Source organism: Cinclus cinclus, chromosome 1, assembly GCF_963662255.1.
Source record: "Cinclus cinclus chromosome 1, bCinCin1.1, whole genome shotgun sequence".
Lineage (NCBI taxonomy): Eukaryota > Metazoa > Chordata > Aves > Passeriformes > Cinclidae > Cinclus > Cinclus cinclus.
This window is the reverse complement of record NC_085046.1, coordinates 67,004,045-67,020,338: the sequence shown is the minus strand read 5'-3', so window position 1 is coordinate 67,020,338 and position 16,294 is coordinate 67,004,045. Positions and strand designations below refer to the sequence as shown.

The window sequence follows — 16,294 nt, the reverse complement described above, 5'->3', positions numbered from 1 at the left end:
GGAGCCATAGAATCACAGAATGTTTTGGGTTGTGGAAGGGACATTAAAGATCGTTTAGTTCCATCCCCCCTTGCCCTGGCCAGGGGCACTTTCCATTCGACCAGGTTGCTCAGAGCCCCATCCAGCCTGGCCTTGAACGCTTCCAGGGATGGGGCATCCACAGCTTCTCTGGGCAACCTGTTAGAGTGCCTCGCCACGCTGGAAGAAAATATTTTCCTACTAATATCTACTTCTACCGCTGCTCTCACTGTAAGGCCACTTCCCACTACATGTCCTTGTGAAGTCCCTCCGTGTGCCGGAGCCAGGCTCTCCCGGCCGGGTACCGGAGCTGGGGCAGCTCCGTCCCAGCCGCGCTCGCCCGCGCTGCTTTTTGTCCCTCTGGCGGCGCCGTAGCGGCCGCGCCGGGCCGGCGCCTGCGTCTCGCGGGCCTCCCGGTTCCTGCCTCCCGGTTCCTGCCTCCCGCCCACCGCCGCCATGGATTACCGAGCGCTGGTGATGAGCCAGGTCGTGCCCGGGCAGTTCGACGATGCGGACTGCTCGGACAGGTGAGGGCGCGGGGGCCCGGGCCTCGGGCTTGGCCGGGCGAACACGCGGAGCGGGACGGGGAGCATCTCTGGGATTTGCCCGGCGGCGGGGAAGGGAGAATAGGTGGTGCTGCCTGATTGCTGGGGGAGGTGAGAGGAAAGGCTGCGTGTGTCTCGTCTTTCCTTTTCCAACGTGTGTGCTGCTTTGGGACATACTTGTCCTGGCAGAAAACCGTGACACGTTACTGACATTACAGAATCATAGCACCAGTTAGGTTGGAAAAGACTTCTGAGATTATCGAGTCCAAGCTGTGACCCAACACCACCGTGCCAACTGGACTATGGCACTGAGTTAGTCTAGTCTTTCCTTAAACACCTGCAGGAACGGTGACTCCACCATCTCCCTGGTGAAGTCCTTTCCAACGTCTAACTACCCTTTCTGTGAAGAAATTCTTCCAAATTCTCCTGGTGCAACTTTGGGCTGTGCCCTCTTTTCCTCTCCCTTGTTGCTTGGGAGAAGAAAGCGACCCCCACGTGGCTACTCCCTCCTTTCAGGGAGTTGTTGAAGGTGATAAGCTCCCCCTGACCCTCCTTTCCTCCAGGCTAAAAAACCCCGGCTCCCTCAGTTGCTCCTCATAGGGCTTGTGCTCCTGATCCTTCATTTCCCTTTTTTGCACCTGATCCAGCACCTCAGTAGCCTTCCTGAATAGAGGGCCTCAGAACTGGACTCGGTGAGTTAAAACACGAGTGAAAATGTGAAGTCATATAATGGGGATAAGTGCATTGAGTTTTTGGTGACTGTAACAATCATTTTTAGTTATAGAGACATTTGTGTTTCTTTTAAGTGAATCTGTGGAAGACATAGAAGCACGTAAAGAGGGTGAGGTCCCTGAGAAGTGCCAGTTATGCATGTGTGAAGAAGTTAGTGCTGAAGAAGAAGATGGTGAGGATGGCAACAGTGATGAAGAGGAAGATGAAGACTGGGACTGGGATGATGAGGTGGGAAGACTCACGAAGCGCCACAATGCTGCTGGTGGATGCAATCCACAGGTATGTTGAAGGCTCTTCTGTGAGACTTGAGGGTGCCCAAGAGCTAATGGGGCCAACCTGGAGGCTTTGTTTGTTGTTACTGTTACATTGAAGACAACTGCAAGCAGAAATTTTTCCTTGAGAAAATCCCCTTCCTTTGCATCTGTTCCTCTGACATGCCATGTGTGTATGTACATTGTAGCCAGAGCTCCATTTGATTTTCTTGTCTCAAGCCCTGTTGCTGGATTTTCATTGTCGCTGCAGTTTCCTTCTCTTCCTTACCTTTCTCAACTTTTGTTTCTTTGCTCACCGTAATCTCTACAGATGTTGCTTACTTTTTGGTATTTGTCTTCTGTGTTTCTGAGCATCTTCCCTAGCCTTTATTTTTATACCATCTGCTAGACATATCCAGGGTGAAACCAGTTCTATTTTTGACTTAATAGTGAAGAAGGCAAAGAAAAATACAAGTATAAGAAATGGAGGGGGGTGGTTGAAGTGAATTAATTTGGAGCGTATGGTGTTGGCATAGAAACTCTGGCTTTGTGCAGAATGAAAAACACTCATGAAGGTAAGAAGGGTGCTTATTCTCGCATCAACTTGGACACTGGAGGTTAAAAACCTCACTTTTCCTATTGATAGCAACTTACCAGAACAGCTGGGGTAAATCAGAGTGGTGCTGATCATAGCATAGGATGTCTGGCAGCACTTGTCCTGGGTGGTATTTTCTTGTCTTTATTTGGAGGTGTATGCTGTTCAGTGATGGTGAAATCACATTCAGGTGTTAGTTGTGTTTGGGGAGGACAACATGTCAGAAAAGACAAAAATCTTTGAAAGTTTTCTCAGTTTATTACCTCTGCATTTTTCCCTTCTTTATTCCTTGTTTTTGTCTTCTATTCTCTTCCTTTTGCAGACAGAAAAAGTGCTGTGTGAGAGACTTGTAGCTTCCTAGACTAAAAATAACTCTGTCTTGGAGCACTTTTAGAATATTAACTGATGCGTTACCTGTATTTTCTTTTCTTGATTCAAGTAAAATCTGGTGTTAATCCATACCTGTTTCCTCACCCCTTGTGGTTTTCTTCTCATAACTTTGGGCACAGGCAGTTGAGATGACTTTTCTAGTGATATGGTTTGAATTTCAAAGGGCTGTGTACAGAACATTACTTATATTAATAAATCCCTCATTTCAGGCAAATAGGCAGACCCCTAATTGCTCTTCAGCAAAACTGTCAACCCCTGCAGGCAAGGTTTTAAGAAAATTTGAGCACAAAATTAATTTAGGTGAGTATAATTGTGCTGTTATTTAAACAGTTACCACTCTGGAGCATTCTCAGACTAATTCTGCTTATGTTAAGCCAGAACTCTCTGGAATGGGTGGGTTAACCATTGCCAGAGATGAAAAATGACTTTTCAGTACTTGAAATTGTCTTTGGTCTCCATGAACTGTCTGTGATAGATACTCTCTCTTCACCTTCAGAACCATATGGCTGTTTTGTTGGGGTTTTTTCTTTCCCCTTGACTTCTTCAATCAACCTGAAGTCTTTCCTTGATTCTGTGTAGGAACAAGCTGTTTGGGCGTAGGGAGGGTATCAAGTCTCTGTTGTGATGTTGGTCATTCCCACTGCTGCTACCACAGCTGCACTTTCTAGACTAATGCAGTCCCCTGTAGTATTCTGGGGGATACATTATTGAGCAGTTCTCTCTCAGGGGCACAGATCCTGTACTAAGTGAAGAGGCTGCCATCCCAGCTGGTGTGGTTTGATTTTTATCCTGAGATGGAGATGGCTGCTCAGCACAGCCTGTCAGGGCTAGGGGTAGCTGTGATTGGTGCCTTCTGACAGGGCAGAGATCAGAGGCTGGGTTTTCCAGATAACAAAGTGGTGCTAGGATGAAGGCTGCTGGTATTTGTAGCCAAATGCAGCAGCTTTTATACAATTAGCATTTAATCAAACACTATTTAAATGCATTGTTGAAGAGAATGTGTGAGGCTATTGCTTATATTGCGTTAAGAAGAATGACATTTGATCGTTATAAGAGAAGAACGGTGAAATTTAATGGTGAGATGTTATTCAAAAGCCATTATTGGCATCAGATTTCCAAGTCTGTGGAATTGTCTCGCTCATCTGTGTTGTTACCTTATAGTCCTATCCTGAAATGTAAACAGAGTGAAGTGCTAGGTTAACCCTGGTATGTAGGAAAATTTTTTGGGTTTTGTTTTTTTTTATTTCTTCTTACATGTTTTTCAGATAAGCTAAATTTTGATGACTCTGTTATAAACAGAGTCACAGAAAAGTCTAGACAGAAGGAAGCAGAGATGTGAGTATTACTTATGCTTCTATTTTCACTTAAGTACTTCTAACCTACAAGTGTAGTGCTTATTTCCTTGTTTGAGTAAGTTTGTTAGGAAAAATGAAGTTTAGAAGTAGTCTACATGCAGTTTGCCCTTTGGCCTTCAGTTTTTTGGTTTCCGAATCATCCCAAAGTTTTGATTCTTTTGTCACTAGTAACACGTCTGATTGTGTTGGTGTAATATAGTAAGACAGAAGTGATGGGTATCATTCCCCTAGAAAAGACACTTTGATAGTCTTTTTTTCTAAATAGAAATCCTTAAGCTGCTGAGCTAAAAAGGTATTGGAGGCCTTCTAAAAGTTCCTTCTGATGAGTATTTGTTCTGAAGAATTTTTTTTTGCCTGTAGCTTATAGCCCAAAGACAGGTACAGTAAAGACAGATACAGTTTTCTCCTGAATGAGCATAATTCAGAAAAAGCAGGAAGATAATCTGTAAAAGTGAAGGACTCTAATGTTAATGATGGTGTGTTGATTTTTTTTTCCCTTCCCATCCCTCTGTTTTCAGGAGAAACCTTTGGTTTTTTATGAACTGAAAACCTTACTTCTTAAGGCTGTCAATCTTGTCTTTGACTCAGAGTGTCACAGTTTGCTCTGTCAAAGTACCAAGCCCATATGTGGGATAGTAACATTTTATTTTCACTTCTGCTAGGTACCGAGTCAAAGACAAATCAGACAGAGCAACAGTAGAACAGGTAAGTTGTTTGTTCATCAAATTTCCCTTTTGACCACAGCAAATAGTGCAGAATTTTGGAAGCAATGAAAAAACAGTTAGAGCAGGAACAGAGTTTTAGAATTCTGTTTCCCTTGTTATGCTGAGGAGACCTGTTGTAATTTTCTTTCTTTCACATATGAAGGTTAATTTTGGTTCCATAAACATTTTAGAGCTCATTTTTGTATTTAAGCTTGTGATTTGTTCATATGTGTAATGCAGAATTTCATCTTAAGCTTTTAGTAAATTCCAAAGAACAAGAAAAAGTGCTGAGTTTGCATTTTTTCTCTTTTTCTTCTTTAGCAAGACTGAATTATTACTGGCCTGAGCCCACATGGCTTTTCTATTTCAGTTATGGTATCTGTATCCCTAGAAAAATGTTACTTTAAAACGTTTAATGCAGCTATGGGTGGGACATGATTTTTTTGTCTCTTCTAGAGTTAGCTTGAAGACATATGCTTAGTTTAAAAAAAAAAGGAAATTAATAAAAAGTGAAATATCCTAGATTCATGGAAGAATTGAGTGGTTGCTGTTCACATTATTATTTGATCCTTGAGAACAGTCTGATGCCAAGGGTCCTTTAATATGGTAATAAGACTGGACACTATTATTTGTTTTTTAACTCTGCTGACTTTTCTGTATTAAATTTGAGGTGTTGGACCCAAGGACTCGAATCATTCTGTTCAAGATGCTCTCTAGAGGTATCATATCAGAAATCAATGGCTGCATCAGCACAGGGAAAGAAGTAAGTTTTATTGCAAATAATATAGTAGGCTTTTTTCCTTTTCAGCAGTTTGGGTGGAAGTTTATGATGCTCAGAAAATGTAGTGAAATACTTGGGCTTAGGTCTACATTTTTTTTGTTGCTTGAGTGGTAAGAAGTTATCTTAATTAAAAATTTATTTATGTTAAAGGAAACCAATTTTCCCAGGTCTGAAAGATTTCTAAAAATGCTTTAACATTATCTTAAATTTGTGGATGTTGTTAACTGCATCTTTTAACAAAAAGTTTTGGCCAAGTTATGTGTACGCACAATATTAAGTAGAGCGTAAAAAAACACCCAAACTCAGATAATTCTAATTAAAGACATACTTCTGCCCTGTGTAGAGCTGGAAGCATGAGACTTTTGGGCCATGCTTTAGGGCCTGAACAGTGCCAAGGCTCAAGCTAACCCTTCACACAAGGGCTTGTTTCAGTCCCCCAAGTGTGGATGAGGCGGAGTTTTCTTGTGCTGTGTTGATTTTATTCTGAGGGCATTGTTGCACCCCTGCCCCATGTTAAGCACTTCCTGTAAGCTGCTTTCTGTGGGAAAAGGATTGCCCTTGTGTTCAGCCTCCTTCATCTGGTGCCACATAGGGGCTGGGGTGACATCAGTTGTTTTCCAGGTATCAAAATGAGAAGAGGAGAGAAGATTATGTTACTTTAAAGAGCTCTTCTTTAATGTTATTTCTTCTCTTTTTAATCTGTTAGGCCAATGTATATCATGCCAGTACTGCCAATGGAGAGAACAGAGCAATAAAGATTTACAAAACCTCTATTCTGATGTTTAAAGATCGGGATAAGTATGTGAGTGGTGAATTCAGGTGAGTTCCACTTCTGCCTGGTTTTACTGGGGAGGAGGGATTATTTTGGAAGGTGCTAAAATCACTGATGCTCATGCTGCATTGATAGACTAAGACCCCCTGCTATCTTTTATTTCTTTATTTAAAGATTTCGTCATGGATACTGTAAAGGCAACCCAAGAAAAATGGTGAAGACGTGGGCCGAAAAAGAAATGAGGAATTTGATAAGGTGATTTTTCAGGTTTTTATTTAATCATGCAGAGGCTACTGAAACACTTAAGTTTATAGGAGGTTCTCTCTTTTTGCTAGGTTGTGGCTACCACTACCCTGTCGGGTCTCTGGGGTGTTCAGGAACGTGTCTTAAGCTTCATTATGGAAGAGAAACAAAAGGCGAGGGAAGAATGAAGATCTTTTGTTTTCCTGCTAATGCTCTAAGCTCTTCAGTGTCTGAACTCTGTCTGACATGGCTGAACAGCAAGACAAAAAGCTAGAAATAGCTGCTGCTGAGCAGCAGCGTGCTGTGTGATATAGGTTAATCTAGGATTAACCTGAACTGTCTAAAGATTCTTTGACACAGGAATGCTTAGAAAAGGGTTAGAATGGTTGTGGCTTTTTGTGTGCATTTCCTAGTTGTTCTTCACAAGGGAGAGTTTCCTGAGCTTTCACTATGTGTTACATTCAAAGCTGCAGAGCTCCTTTATGCACTAGTGCAAAGCAAATAGAGTTTGGTTTTATGGGGTTTTTTTTGTGGCTTTTTTTCCTGTGTTTCAGGTTGAACACAGCCCAGATACCTTGCCCAGAGCCAATCATGCTAAGGAGTCATGTGCTTGTCATGGGCTTTATTGGTAAAGGTGATAGGTAAGTATCCTTAGAAAATGGATTTTTTTTGTTTGGTTGGTTTTTTTAAAATTTAGTAATAGCTTTTCCCAAAGGTTTATTAAAACCAAACAAACCAACCCTCTGAATTCATCTGCAGTTACTCTAGGCCTATAAAGGTAACATGTGCATGTGATCTTTGGAACGGTCCTAGACATTTGTCAGCTACTCCTGCAAGGCAGTCTGTGTGATTCTGAGGCCTCAGTTGTGTGCAAAATTAATTAATAAAGTGAATCTGTTAACCAGAGATTAATGCTAGAAAAGCTTGCTAATAGTACATGAAGATAGTTTATTGTTTTGTAGTTACCGATGTAAATGTAGCATGGTCCAGAATAGCTCCTGTTGGAAATAAAGCTCCAGAATCTTTGGCAAGCATGTAACAAAATTTTGCTGCCCTTCCTGCTGGCTTCTTGCACTTGGTTGCTCATCCTGACTTGCTTGACACACTCAGGGAGTGAAAGGATCAGGCACAGCAATTAAAGCATTTGCAGCTGATATGAGGAAGGAAAAAGTATTTAGTTTCTGTTGTTTTGTTTTGTAATTTCAAGGCCTGCTCCTCTGCTGAAGAATGCTCAGTTGTCTGACTCCAAAGTCCGGGAGCTGTACCTACAGATCATCCAGTACATGAGAAGAATGTACCAAGATGCCAGACTTGTTCACGCAGATCTCAGTGAATTTAATATGCTGTATGTTTTTAATCCTTGCTCTGAATTGTGACATCTAAAATGTATGCATTGTCAACCTCTGTGTGAGAGTACTGATGTACCTTTCAGCGAGGGTGGGGTCCTTGTAGTTTCTGGGTTTTGTAACTTACCTAATTAATTATGTAGCCTTTAACCCAGATCTGAGCTTTCTCTGTTTAAAAAACCAACAGGCGAACAAACAAAAAAAACCCATAAAAAGAATAATAAAAACCATAACAAAATCACCTCACAAAACCCCCTCACAACCAGGAAAAAAAACCCCGTTAACTCAGGCAAAAATTAGTAAGGTATCACTTTTATATAAGGTATTTTATGTTAGTCAGCTGTCACTTGACTGCTGTATTTTTAAAACTTGTTTCTTGGGTATTTTTTCTTCTTTGTATGTCTCTCTGCTTTTTTTGCTTATGAGCAGACTATTAAAAAAAAATTAATTATACAGCATGTGCAGAGGAGGGAAAGGATTGACTGATAAAAGCCACCCTGACCCTAACATGCAAGGCATATTCTGGAGAAAGAAGTTAAGGTGGTGGGTTTTTTTTGTTTTGTTTTTTTTGTTTGTTTTTTTTTCCTGGTTCTGAGGTTTGAAGCATGCTTTGTTCCCTGTCCCTCAGTAGTGTGGTGGAGTTGATGCAGTTCTGTGTGGGGTTTCCTTGCAGGTACCACGGAGGGGACGTGTACATCATTGATGTGTCTCAGTCTGTGGAGCACGACCACCCGCATGCGCTGGAGTTCCTGCGCAAGGATTGTGCCAATGTTAACGGTGAGGGGGCTGCACTTCAACCCTTCTTCTGACAGCTGGTTTATTTAGCAGGATGGACTCACTTGACCTTATTTCCTTTCAGGTGTAACTGACTGTAGAAGCTGTCAAAATTCCATTAAAATGCTTCCTCTCCTATGTTCTCGTGACTCCCTCAGGGAGCAGTGTACTCTTGAGTTCAGAGTAGTGTAGCCTGCTTTGCTAGAAATCGTGTCTGAAATGCGTCCCGTGGCTGAATCTCAGGCTAGATCTAAGATCACTCCCAGTCTGCAGCAGTGCTAACCCCAATCTTAACTTCCCTTACTTAAAATACTGTGCAGACATACTGATGTGTTGCTTTCTGTGAGCTGAATCAATATCTGGAATTCCTCAGCTGGTAAGAAGTTTGTGTGTTATAAAGTTCCCTGCACTTACTTGTCCAGTGCAGCTGAGAGGATCAAGCCGCAGAGTAATTAATTAGATGTTATTGCTTGTCATATTATTTTGGTAAGTATTTTGATAAAGTTTTTATTTTGAGAATTTGGTCTTCTTGTGTGAATATCCATGTTGTGTAACAGATACCTGCCTTCGGGTCGAGTGTGTCCCTGAGGACAAAAAAACTCATCATAGGCTGCTTTTGTCCCCTCTTTCTTTTCAGATGGACTTTTTCCTCATTTTACAGACACTCTTGAAAATGACACATGATTAGAAAAGAACTGTGTGCATGCTGTGTCTCTTGATAACCCAGTATGCTACCTTTTCCTTATTCCTTTTCAATTCATGCATTTCTAGTAACTCCCTTCTGGCTCAGCTAGTCACACCCTTGCTCTTTATTAATGTTTTTTCACTTACTCTCCCTAGATATTCTAGTGTCTCAGTGAATTGCAGTGGTTTTAGTGTTGTTTTGTTTGTTTTCTGTCACTGCAACTTTATCTGTCTAAACTTTCTACATAGACTCTAAGAAACACCTGGTTCTGTCCTAAGTGTGATCTTTGCAGACTTGTGGTTCTGTGGGCACAGAGAACTGCTTCCAAATTAAGACCTTTCTATGATTAGTTTCTTACAGTGAGATATCTTCTGGGAATTTTAGTAGGAAATACTTATTAAACAGTCCTCAGTGTCACTTGCTGCTGTTTTTCAGAACAGAAGTGCAGCCTATGAATTTGTTAATAACTGATTTAAGAAACTGATTCTGAGTATAGTAATGAGGAGGATCCTAGGACATCCATGTGTCTTCTCTTTTGGGTGGATCATAATGAGGCTGCACTGTATTTCAGTGGCCATATGTTTCTCTTTGGCAGAACTTTGAGGTCTCCATTCCTTATTTGAAATACATTGATTTTTTTAATCTTAGTCATTGCAAATACTAGATCTGTCTTTAATTCTTTGCTTCTTAGCCCCTACTCCATTAAGTTGGGATCTTGCTGAAATTGATTTGGCTTTTATATTTTTGCAGGTTTTCTCCTTTCAATATTTGTTGCATCTGGGACATGAACAGTTTTATTTCAAATAGCCAAGAATCATCTGGCAACTAAACTCAGTAGGATGTAGAGCATACTGCTGAGACTTTCACAGGATTGTTGGCTTGCTGGAATTGCCACTTAAGCATCCAAGCTGAGTATGTTAGATGTAATTACTTACAGGTTTTGTCTCTCCCTTGTTTCCTGGTAGACTTTTTCCAGAAGCACAGTGTTGCAGTGATGACAGTGAGGGAGCTATTTGAATTTATTACTGATCCTTCTATCACAAGCGAGAACATTGATGACTACCTGTCTAAGGTAAGACCTCATGGCCTTCTTACTGAGTAAGAGGACAATAAAATCAGATCTAGTTCAAGCTCCATCATCTCATTTATTCCATACCCTGCTATAAGGAAGACAGCCCATGACATTGTTGTGCTAGTGCTTCAAAAATGCATATAGGTCTTTTCCATTTATACCACTGTAGGGTGATACTACTTACATTGCATGTTTTCTCAGAAAGTCTGGTTATGAAGGCTCAAATGTCTGTCTGAGGTGCTATAAGAACCAGGATGCTTTAAGTTAGCTCTTCCTTTTTGGCAAGAAGAAGCACTGCAGAAATGCTTGTATGGAGAGTATGTGTTGTACGTCCTGTAGCCATGCTGGGCCTGCCACAATTTGGTCTGGGGGGAGCAGCAAGTGTTTTTTCCCCTCTGTTACAGCTGCCCTCATCTGCGGCTGTCAATGTGCTTCCCAGCACTGCTGGTCACCATTAGGTGTCGCTGAAGACATTCCCATAGGGAAGCTGGAGTGCGTGTGAGTGCGGTGGAGCACAGGGAGAAACGCAGATGGGAATAGTTGGATGTGATTCTAAAGGCTTAGTGGTGTGATTCTAAGGAATGATAACTTTTTTGTAATGTTTTGTATTTCTTTAGGCAATGGAAATAGCATCGAAAAGAACAGAGGAGGAAAGATCCAGTCAAGATAAAGTGGATGAGGAAGTGAGGATTTCTGTTCCTGTTACGAAATTTGATATTAACCTTACCTCTTCTAAACACTGACAAATGTTCTGATTTCTTTGGAAAAATGTAGAGTTGATGCGAAACAAAACATTGTTTGTGATACTGAAATGTCTTGACCTAGTCGAGATGTGAAGTATTAAGGGATGCCATGTGTAAAAGCTGTCAGCAATAAGCTGTTAGAAGGCAAATATTCAATTTCCTAAACCAGTTTGTTTGCTCACATCTAGGTCTCTTGATGTATCTTCCAGTTCAGGTTTAGTGAACAAAAAACATGAGTAGAGAGATCTGATTATGCCGGTGGTTTTGGACCAGTGATACAGAAGCAGGCTATGTGCATCGGATATGTGGATATATTTGGATATGTGCATTGGCCAAATTGCCTGTCTAGCTCCCCTCCCAGTCTCAGTTCTTCCACTCCTTTTACATTAAATGAAACCATCTCAAGTCCATTACAGAAAGCTGTTAACGTTCTGCAAATGCTTGATGTAAAGATAGACTAAGATAGAAAGGGTTCTTAACTATCTGTTCCAGAAAAGGTTAAAAAAACCAAAACCAACAACGAACAAAAACCTCTGGTCTTTGGGGTCAATACTACTTGATTTATTCAAGACTTTTTTTGTCTTGGAGCTCAGCAGGTTTCACTGACTTCTTTAGGCTTTGCCAAGGAAAGATGTTTTTTGTTTCCCAGTGTGGCTTGTTTTAGCATAAAACTACAGAGCTGTAGAGTCAGGATCTAGTGTTTGGTAGCAAGCCTGTCTTCTGCAAGCAAGTTACTCCTTTGTTTATATGAGGTACTGACCTGTAAGAGAGGTGGTTTCCTAGCATCTAAGTTCAATTCATTTCTCTTAGACTTTCCATATCACCATGGCTAATTTGTGCCACTTCCCTTGCGAAAGAGTAGAACTGAGTAAGGGCAGCTCTGTGGAAGCAGGGGCCTTGCTTTGTGCACAGCTCTCAGATGAGCTGTGATGATCATTAAGTGTATGCAATCTGTGCTGGGTTTGAACTGATACCATGAAACAGAGAAGCAAAACATCTCTCTGATCTGGTAGGGTCGTAAGCTTGATGAAAGACTTCCAGATATGACAAATTTTAAGTATGTTGTTGATACTGCAATTAGTTTTTATTGTACTCTACTGCTGCAAGAACCCTTTTTGAGTGAACCATAAGTTGAAGTGAGTATTGTTACATAAAGAGATTAAGTTCTAACAGTGCATTTCAATGGAGTTGCCTCATGAAGACATAGTAAACATTACAATAAAAACATCAGAAAAATTCTTAGGATTCAAACAGGCTAAGAGGTGGTTGGAGAATTTTGTAAGTGGGCTGGTGTGAGTCACACTAAGGAAGGAGCCTTGTTAGTTGTGATCTATCAGTAATGTCTAGATTCCACATTAAGTCTGCCCCTGCAAAAAATAACCAAATACAAAACAACTCTGTTGTTCAAATGGCAGTGGATGACTGCTGTGTTCATGTGTTGTTTCTCTGATTGTGGTTATTCTCCTAAGGATGCATAATTAGGAGAGAAAAACATCATTACACTATGTTAGTTAGTAAGCCTATGTTTCCTTTCACTGTGCTAGGTATTTAAGAAGGCCTATATACCTCGAACTCTGACTGAAGTTAAAAACTATGAGAGGGACGTGGACATAATGATGAAATTGAAAGAAGAGGATATGGCATTGAATGTTCAGCAAGATAACGTGAGTAGACCTGCTGAGGCCCTGAAAAAAAGAGAGAGGGAATGTGAATTCTTCTTACTGGAAACCTACCAGCAAACAAAAACAGAAGCTTTGCTGCCAAGGTGTGGAGTACTGAATCTATATCATACTTTAAAACTGTCTGGTTAGTGCTTAATGCTAGCATTGTGGATTTTATCCTGGTCTTTATTTCTTTAAATTTATTTTAGATAGTAATTTTCTCTGGAAGCAAAGAATCAAGACATAATTTGATAATGTAATTTCATCCTCTCTCCTTTGGAGCAGATTCTCTACCAGACTGTAACAGGACTGAAGAAGGATTTGTCTGGTGTTCAGAAGGTGAGAGGGTCTTTTTGAAATCCTTCATTTTAGCCATTTTCAGAAAAGTGCTTACAGGTAGTTCAGAGAATGCCTGGTCCTGCAGCTGGCACCATGAAAGAAGCCTCTTGTGTGCAGAGTGACCATTTCTGTCCAGGCTAGGTCTGGCATGGCAGTGTCTGCACAACACAGAATTTGCTTCCCTGTACTGTGGCTGGTGCTGGGTTGCTTCAGAATTGAATAATCCTTGATGTGGCCATGATCTCTAAAGTTAAGGTGAAGATGAGGGAAAATGTTTTCTGATTATGGAAAACGTAATTGACTTAAGCTGTTGCATGACTGCAAGTTTTGATATGATTAGGGTATCTGTTATAATACTGCATAAAGAACAGTCCTCCAGTATAAAATATTGTCTTACTGTATTTGAAGTACTTGACATTGACACTTCTATAAAGTAGATTGGAGGAGAAGTTGGACATAGATCACGTGGAGCCATGTCATTCAAGGCAGAAGCCCTGTGTGGATTCCCCTTTCCTTACTTTGTGAATATTCTCTAGCAGTGGTGTAGACTCTTGATTTTAAACGAAAATATAACTATGGGTGGGATCAGGCTGTAGCACAGTCTCCAGGCTTGTTTAAGAGTATGTGAGTGTTCCAGTGCAGATATTTGTGTTTGCAATATAGAATACATACATTGCCCCCAAGGTAGATTTGGGCATGATCCAAGGATAATTAAAAATAGGCTTCCACATATGTTAGCAAATTGCTGTTTAACTTAGGGAAATTAGTTTGTGAGTGCAAATAACAGCTGTGCTTTGAGCCCTGACCTAAAAGAATCTGTAATACATTGTAGATTCCTTGTTCTTAGTTTGGCTTAACCTACATTCTTTATCTTGAGATAAAGCCCTCAGTGAGGACTGTGGTAAGGCAGATAGCATCAGATTTCTCAAGGGTTTAATTGCAGCAGGTTCTGTGAAAATATATATATATATATATATATACACACATTTATAGTGTATATATGTGTGTGTGTGCTGTCATTAGGCTTCTTGGTTTTGATTTGATATAAATCTTGATATATCTTGCAGATTCCTGCACTTCTTGAAGAGGCAGACAGTTCAGAAACAGACTCTGATGATGATGATGATGGCAGTTCAGAAGACTCTGATTCAGGCTGTAAAGAATCTGTACATCCCAAAGATAGACCTGCTGAAGTTAGCATGGACAAAAAGGTCAGCTGGCTGGGAATTGGTTTTTTTCCCACCTTTGCTTATATGATGCTAAAAAATTCCAAATTTAGTGGCTCTTGCTTCCTCTTGTTCGAAATAAGCTGTGGACCTTTCCTGTTGTGGAGAACAAGAGCAGAGGCAATGAATTTCATTGGGGATGCTTTATTAAAGGTGGTTTTATGTAGAGCAGTGTGGAACACAGCTCTCTGTAGCTTAGGCAAAGCTAGAAGAGAGATCTCTACAGAGAATTACAGGGCTACACAAAGTAGAATTCAATGAAGCCTGGGCAGCTTTTCAGTCCCTCTGGCTACTCTTCAGGCTTTGGTGTTCAGGTTTTTGGCTGTGGTCATTATCAACCTCTCTGTGCCCAGACTGAGACCACTTGATCTGTAGAACTGGAGATTTGGTGACAGTGTTTGTACCACAGTGGCTTTTGCAGTACCATTAGTACAGGATGGCTAGGTTTGCTGTGGGCAAGAGGTGTAATGCAGTCCAGCAAACAGATTATGGTTAGGGTCGGGGGTTTAGTTTTTTTTTTGTTTGGTTGGTTGGTTGGTTTTTTTTTCCCTTGTTTTTTTGTTTTTTTTATGTTTCATTTTCTAAACTGGAACAGTGTGCTTAGTTTTGGAGTTTTGGTGAGGCTTTCCTGCAGAGTATCACTCATGAGTGAGGGCCTTTTGGCAGCCTTTTAGGTGCTGTGCAAAAAAAAAAAAAGGCAGGGCGAAACTTGGATGCTTAAGGGGTTCAAGATTTGGGACACTGCATTTTAGGTTTTTCTTCCTACGAAAGGTAAGATAATATATTTCATATCTGTCAAAAATGGCACACTGCCAGTCTAGAGCTGCTGCCTTTAAAATGTGAAGCAGGGAAGTCTTGGCCACTTCTCATCCTAATTGATAGGTTTTCATTTGGACTTGTTTTTGTGTGAGATGAGGGGGTTTTTGTAACCTATGTGTTTAGCTGTAGGTTGAACAACTGATTATCAGCAATTACTTCTACTGACTTTCTGTTTTCTAGTTGAGTCTCATCCCTTCTGTGTCTGGCACAGATTTACACTGTGTTGCAGTAGCATGCCATTCTTTCCTGCTAGTCCTGCTGATGATCAGCTTGCTCTGAGTTATCAGCACTTACTGGATCAATATTTTTGCATGACACATAGAAACACATACTATAGCAGCCCTGTGGGTGGCAGAAAATGTAGACCAGACAACCTGTTGTAATCTTAGGTGTAAGTAGCATGAGTTAAGAGTGTCTCTTGTTCATTTTCTTCAAAGGTTGCATGAAACTCAGGTTCTAACTAGTTTGAATTTTGCCTTGTCATTACCAGTGTGCACGTTTGGGCTCCACTCCCAAGCTGTATTTCCTTTCTCCTTTCCCCTCACCATTCCTATTGACTTTTTAAATTTCTTTATCTTGATAACCTTATTTTTATGTCATGTGTTAATTAACTTGTTAATGTAACAATTCATTTACTTGCTTAAAATTTTTCATTCCCTTCTGGCTTCAAATGAATGGTGTTTGATTCCTTATAGGAAAGGAAGAAGATGGTTAAAGAAGCCCAAAGAGAAAAGAGAAAAACCAAAATCCCAAAGCATGTGAAGAAGAGGAAAGAAAAGACTGCAAAAATGAAGAAAGGCAAATAAAGTCAGCTTTGGCTCTGAGAAAGGGATGATGTGTTGTGGATTAGTCAGTCACCATCTTTTATTCTTTATTAAAAAATTAAAAATCCTTTATTTATATACATACAGTATAAACTGTGAGAGTGTTTTTGTTAAGAACACGTTGTAATTGTTTGAACAGAGTGTAAGACACAGTTTTCTCGCTGGGAAAGAATGAGTCTAACATTTGCACCTGCTAAAATTCTTTGCCTGTGCAGGTTTGGCTTTTTGCTAAACTCACAGTTACTTGTTCCTGTGTTCTCACTCCTCATGCCTTCTTCGCAGTATGGAAGCAAATTGAGCTCTGCAGGCTCTCACAGTTCCCCTGGATAACCTTGCAGTCATTGTGCCTTTGCTGCCTCCCTGTGCTTGCATCACCATTGAGGGCCAAGTGCATATGGCTGCAATCCCCATTTCACCTT

The 16,294-nt window shown here is 40.7% G+C and overlaps 1 protein-coding gene across 1 annotated transcript; it reads left to right on the top strand.

Moving 5' to 3' along the window:
- Window positions 1–474: 474 nt before the first annotated feature.
- RIOK1 (RIO kinase 1) lies at window positions 475–15,962 on the top strand. The gene is made up of 17 exons (XM_062499135.1): window positions 475–545; window positions 1,370–1,574; window positions 2,741–2,831; window positions 3,797–3,866; window positions 4,549–4,591; window positions 5,261–5,353; window positions 6,078–6,190; window positions 6,318–6,398; window positions 6,941–7,027; window positions 7,594–7,731; window positions 8,406–8,509; window positions 10,157–10,263; window positions 10,881–10,946; window positions 12,551–12,670; window positions 12,953–13,006; window positions 14,074–14,217; window positions 15,747–15,962. Exons 1-17 carry the CDS (start codon window positions 475–477, stop codon window positions 15,855–15,857), a joined length of 1,698 nt encoding a protein of 565 aa, XP_062355119.1. The 3' UTR covers window positions 15,858–15,962.
- Window positions 15,963–16,294: the final 332 nt, after the last annotated feature.

Bases quoted from the DNA above. Each gene is read 5' to 3' on its own strand.
- RIOK1 (XM_062499135.1), top strand. From the start codon at position 475: ATGGATTACCGAGCGCTGGTGATGAGCCAGGTCGTGCCCGGGCAGTTC. The intron at 8,510-10,156 runs GTGAGGGGGCTG...GTTTCCTGGTAG, and splicing joins GGATTGTGCCAATGTTAACG to ACTTTTTCCAGAAGCACAGT. The intron at 10,264-10,880 runs GTAAGACCTCAT...GTATTTCTTTAG, and splicing joins TTGATGACTACCTGTCTAAG to GCAATGGAAATAGCATCGAA.